This window comes from Rhincodon typus, chromosome 26 (assembly GCF_021869965.1).
Source record: "Rhincodon typus isolate 14 chromosome 26, sRhiTyp1.1, whole genome shotgun sequence".
NCBI lineage: Eukaryota > Metazoa > Chordata > Chondrichthyes > Orectolobiformes > Rhincodontidae > Rhincodon > Rhincodon typus.
Window position 1 is genome coordinate 40568483 of NC_063357.1, and position 6309 is coordinate 40574791.

At 39.6% G+C, this 6309-nt stretch overlaps 1 protein-coding gene across 1 annotated transcript in view; it reads left to right on the forward strand.

The window, feature by feature from the left end:
* Positions 1–2365, forward strand: part of LOC125486204 (schlafen family member 9-like) — an 11430-nt gene extending 9065 nt beyond the window's left edge. The window contains 1 exon segment of the mRNA XM_048612831.1: positions 1432–2365. Within this exon segment, the coding sequence (XP_048468788.1) occupies positions 1432–2233 (802 nt within the window). The 3' untranslated portion in view covers positions 2234–2365.
* Positions 2366–6309: the final 3944 nt, after the last annotated feature.

The window sequence follows — 6309 nt, forward strand, 5'->3', positions numbered from 1 at the left end:
GAAAGGGTGGACAGCATATTAATTTAACACTGTTTCCAACAGCTGGTACCTTAAACAGTGTACCACTTAGTCAATATTGCATTAGAGTGTCTGCCTAGATTTTGTGCTAAAGTATTCAGACCAGCACATGAACCCACAATCTTCGAGCTGAGGTAATAATGCTGCAACTGAGTTATAGTAAACAATCCTTCCTAAAATTAGGCTTATGTAGCTGTACTTACGTTACAATCCCAAATGAGACAAATTTATCTAGACGATCTAGTCAGGGACCTGTACAATTTTTTAAACTAGACCAGATACTTTCTGAGAGAATAAACCCACAAGATCCTATGATTTATAAATGAACAAAATAAACATTACTACAAAAGCTTAAGCAAGTAAAACAATCTATAATATCTAAACAACTTGTACTCTAACATGCAGAATTAACACTTGGCAAACGTAATAGATAAACTGAGGTTGAAAACTCCAAGGATTTCATCAAATTGCAGTTGTGGTTGAGACAGTTCTCACACATTTCTCAGCAGCCCACCCAGACGATAATTAGATTTAGTGACACACAATGTCACCGAAACTTTGCCTCCTTCACATGGGGTATCAAATCTACCCTTTTTGAAGATCTAGCCTCTGAACTTCCTCCAACTCAGTCTGCTGCAGTAAATGTTCATATCCTGGTAGTTCTACTACTGAGTTCCACGGGGCTGGAGAGGCTACCCTCCAACATCTACTCACTGGCACAGTTCTAACTCTTGCAAGTAGCTAGTTTCACTGACCCTGAAGGGCTTTCCCTGAACTCCTCTCTCTCAACCGAACAACACAAATACTGCTTGTGGGATTCCTATAACCTCACTTTCAACTACCAAACAGCTCCTGGGATTTCAATAAGCCTCCAGCTCCTCAGAACCAACAGCAACACTTTAGATGTGTAGCAACACCTGCTTGGGCTGCTCGTTCTACGATACAAGGCCAGCAACATTTCACAGTCCTCTCAGCTCCCCAGAATGTCTCCCAACACCTCTTGCTGTTCACAGCCTCTGCTCCTAAGGCATCCAAAGGGTCCGCAACCTGAAGCGTAAGCCTTCTGCCTCTGACCAACGGATAGAGTCCCATGGACCCTCACTTTCATGTCATCCTCAGTCTCATGTTCTCCTTTTCACGCCAGTCTCCTCACTACAGGCACACTGATCCCTGTAAATACATCGTAACGCATGCACAATGTCATGCTGCTGCTGTATGAATGTGTTTGGAATTCTTGGCGTATTGGGAAGTGGCACTCTTGTTGTGGCCTGAAGTAAGTTAAATCTGCATTTTGCAATAGCTTAGATGTGTAGGCATTATTGACAAGTATCACTTTTGAAATACATTTTGTCACTGCTAAGCGGTTTTAAATGATAGTTTACACTAAACTAATTTCAATTTTAGGCGGAAAACGAATTGTACCTGTGTTACAAGGAAGACATTTATGAGAGACAATTTCCCGAAGGTGAAACACATTGTTGTTGACGAGGCTCAAAATTTTCGCCTTGAGTCTGGAAACTGGTATGAGAAAGCTGAATCAATCAGAACGGCTGAAGTAACACATCCAAATGGAGCAGGAGTCTTCTGGATTTTCATGGATTACTTCCAAATGTCTCATTTTTTTCCAACTGGATTGCCAAAGATTCAAGACCAGGATCCAAGAGAAGAATTAACGACAGGAGTCCGAAATGCCAAGGAAATACATGAATTTGTCCGTTCAAACATGAATCAGATTCTTCGTTTAGAAAAGAATCAAGTGAAATATAAATTTCTTACTAAACTGTGTGAAGAAGCTAATTGTGGGCATTCTTTTCCAGGGAAGGTTGAGAAATCAAAAATGACACCAGAAAACATTGCCAAACACATCAGGGACAAAATAAAATACTACCTTGAAGTGGGCTATACAACAAAACAGATGGCTATTCTCTGCAGTACACAGGAAGAATGCAAAAAGTATAGCGATCTGCTGCAGCCTGAACTCAAAAGATGTAAGATAAATGCATGTTTAGATGAAGCAGAATCAGCATTTGGGGATGATAGACCTAAAAACATTGTTACCTTGAACAGTATACGCCGATTTTCAGGTTTAGAAAAACCCATTGTATTTGGCATTAACCCTGTACCTCACCCTGATCAGCAAGTACTAACTCCAAATATTTTAGTTTGCTTGGCTTCACGTGCTATGACACAGCTTCATTTGTTATTTGAAAACTAAATGAGGCTCAGTAGCCTTGATTTTCCTCTATTAGCTATAAGGAACATTTCTTCTTATTTCTGCATCATTTAAAACTGTGGATTGCAATGAGAACTTTTCTTAAACCAGGGTTTTAACAGGATGGTTGCAGATTTTCATAACAAAGAATTTGCTAACAATTGTGAGTACTGTTCTTGTGGATGTTGGTTTCTGCAATGGGCAGACAATTAGGAGCTAAAGAGTTGTTTACAAGTGAAGCTAATTAAGGAGGTTGGAACTGGATATAAGTTACAGACATATATTCAGAGAGAGTGAGAGAAGAACACATGTCTGTGCAGTTTATCTTCCAAGCAGAAGCTGCCTGTTCTTTGCAGTAAAATAAAGTTTAAACTGAAGAAAATCAGTTCCCTTTCTTGCAGTGATTGCTGAGAGTTGTGACCTTTCAATTGCACTGGAGAGTGTGTGGAAAAGATTTACCAGGATGTTGCCTGTGATGGAACATGTTCGTTATGAAGAGAGGCAGGATAAACTGAGGCTGTATTCTTCAGAGCAGAGAAAGCAGAGAGGGGACAAATTAAACTTTTTGCTGCAGAGAACAGGTAGCTGCTGCTTGGAAGATAGAAGGACACATGTTTGTGCAGTTTCTCTCCCAGTTCCAACCTCCTCAGTTAGCTGAGAACCAATCAGCTTCACTAGTAAACACCTCTTTAGTTCCAGATTGTCTGCACGTTGCAGGAACCCACAGCCACAAGGACAGAGCTCAGAACTGTTTTAAAATTCCTTGTTATGAAAATATGCAACTGTCTTGTTAAAACCTTGTTTTAAAAAAAGTTCATTGCAATCCACAGTTTTAAAAGACACAGAAATAAAAACATTCTGAGGGACATGGACAGGGAAAGTTAGATGAAAGGTCTGTATCAAGGGAGTGTAATGTTAAAGTGAAAGGCAGGAGGTTAAGAGGAGATTTGAAGAAAATCTAATTCACCTAGAGAATAGTGGAACTCTGGAATGCAGTGGCTGGGCAGATAGTATAGATGGGAAACCTCAAACCTTTAAAACTACTTGGATGAGCACTTGAAATGTCATAGTGTTCAAGGCTATAGGCCAAGTGCTGGAGAGTAGGACTAGTGTAGATTTAGAATAACCTTTCTTGTCAGTGCAGACTAAATGGGCTGAAGGGCCTATACTGTATGATTCTATGATTTTGTGACTTATTGAAGTTTGTAAGAGTGAGTCTAAAAAAGAAACAAAACAGGAAAGGCCATGGAGCAGATTGCGGCTTTAACTACAACTAAGAGACCAGATGTAGATGCTTCTGTGTGTGTAAAATAAATACTTAGGCTAGAATAGAATTATGAATGGTTATTATCTAAAGGGAAAAGTGCAGGGAAGTGTGAGATGATGCATTTTGATAGGAAGAAATTGAAAGGCACTATCAAATAGGGGAAACAGCTCTAAAAGGGGTGCAGGAGGAGAGGGACTTGGTTGTATGTGTACAGAACGTTGAAAGTAGCAACACAGGTAGAGAAAGCAGTCAGTTAAACACAGTGTCCTTGGCTTTATTAATAGGGACATTGAGTACAAGAGCAAAGAGGTGATGTTGAACTTCCATAAGACATTTGTTAGACCTCAGCTGGAATATTCTGTACATTTTTGTACATTATAGAAAGGATGGAGTGCATTGGAGAGAGTGCAGAAAGGGTTTACAAGATTGAGAAAAGAAGGCTAAAAGGAGATCTGGTTGATTTCAAAATTTTTTCAATAGCCTGAGGAGGCTGGATAAAATACATGGGGAGAAACTGTTCCCGCTTGTAAAAGGAACAAGAATGAGCGGGCATAGATTTAAAGTGATCTGCAAAAGAAGCAAGGGTGAAGTCAGGAAAAAAAAAATGTTTTCACTCAGCAAGTGGTTAGGATGTGGAGTGCACTGGTTGGAAATGTGGTGGAGGCAGGTTCAATTGAGGCATTCAAGAGGATTTTGGATGATTATTTATATAAAATAATGTGCAAAGGAATGGGAAAAAGCAGATTAGCAATAGGTAATGATGTTCATTTAACAAGTTGGTTTAGGCATGTTATGGCAAATGGCCTCCTTCTGTGCTGTAACACTTGTGTTTCTGTAACCCCTTTTTCTTCAAAGGAAGAATCCCAATCCATAACTATTCTAGTGGATATTGGGGCTACTCAGACTCTGTCACTGGAAAAGGATTTTGTTTGTCCCTCCAGAATGTTCATTGGAAGCCAAAGAGTTGGGAAACACAATAGGAGAAGAGTATATTCCAGTTCCGTTGACTTGTCTGGACTAGTGGTAGTTGGGGCAGTTGATTTACAACTGGGGAATGAGTTGGCAGGAATGAAAGTCATAGCTTCACCTTTAATCACAGAAAGTCCAGTTGAGGCTAAAGAATCTGAACAGTTACAGGAACAGGTCCCTGGTATTTTTCTGTTATGGGTAGTGACTAGAGCAATGGCTAAACAAAGTCTCACCAGAGGTCACAATACTACCACAAGTAGATGGTAGAGTAGTTGAAACTCTATTTAAGAATGAGTATATTTAAAAAGAGGCGTTATATATTCATTAATTGAGGCTCAGGAGGCTGATTCAGAATCAAGTAAGTTAGCACAGATAGCTCATGCTGAAGTCAAGGCTAAAGGAGTTACCTTTACTCAATTGTAATACCCTCCGATCAGATTCCACCTTCTCCGTCTCAAACTGCAGGGTGAATTCTATCATATTATGGTCACTATCCCCTGAGGGTTCCTTCACCCTGATCAAGGCTGCCTCATTACACATCACCAAATCCAGAATTACCTGTTCCCTAGGAAGCTGTACCACAAGCTGCTCCAAAAAACACTATCTTGTAGACATCTCACAAATTTGTTGAGATCAGACCCAACCTGATTTTCCCAGTCCACCTGCCTATTGAAGACCCCCATGATTACTGAAATCGTTCCTTTCTTGGATGCCTTTTTTTAAACCCCGGTTTTATTTTCTTCCCCACAACTTGACTATGGCTAGGAGGCTTGTAGACAACTCCTGAACTTTACCCACACAAATACTACACCCTCCCACTCTATAATCACTTCTTGCTATCAGTTTCAATTAATTCTTTACAAACAAGTGTGACAATATAATGGCTTTAAGAGGTGTATTTTGTCCTTTTTTTAATGAAGAGAGGGTGTGAGAGAGATACAGAACAATAGGCTCAAAGCCAATAAAGTAAACAGCTTGTGAGGCCTTGTTTTTTTTCTTTGAAAGTTGGAACAATAGAAGCAACCTGAATGGGTGGGGTCAACCTCCCATAGAACCAGGATTTTTTGTTTTAGCTTTCAGCAGTTGCTGAGGTCTTGAAGCTGGATGTGGGAGCTCTTATTCCTCTCTGTTGACTCGCTAACTGTATGATGTTTTGATACACATGTTTCAATTTGAATGCTTTCTGTGCACCTGCAAACCCACAACCTGCTGCCCACAGACATTTTGTTTAAATCTCTAAGTATGGAAAAAGTGCATCATTTTTGTGTATAATCTTCCCCTCATGCTTCCCCCCACCCCCAGCATTTTACAAACATCAGTATCTAACTTCCTGCCTTACAATCCACAACTAATCTACTCAACTTTGCAACAGTTACTATATTGAAACAATTAATTTGTAAGGTTTTTATGTATATATTGCGTTTTAAAGCCTTTTGATAGAGTTACACTTAAGCGCATTCTTTCCTTTTTTAGTCTTTATTTTAACTGTAGTGTAAAAATAAGGTGTGTTCTGCTTAAAGTCGAGTAGTTTAACCAATCAAATTGTATCTAGACACGATGTCTCGCACTTGCCTTTAAAATAAATAAAAGTTAGGGTCTAGGTTATCTCCTTGACATGTTTTGAAGGGTTTTGGTCTGGTCCATAACAAATTGTGAACTCTTATGAAGATCAAAATCTCTAATTCTACGTTGGGTGTAGGCTTATTTGACTCAAAGGCAGTGAGCGGTGAGTATTGGTGTTCTCTTTTCAGGTGTTGAATTCTGTTGGTTTGAATAGGTGTGCCTTATGTAGTAATAGCTGTTTCAGAGACAGAGTTTCCTTGGGGTGGAAGAAGTCACTTTT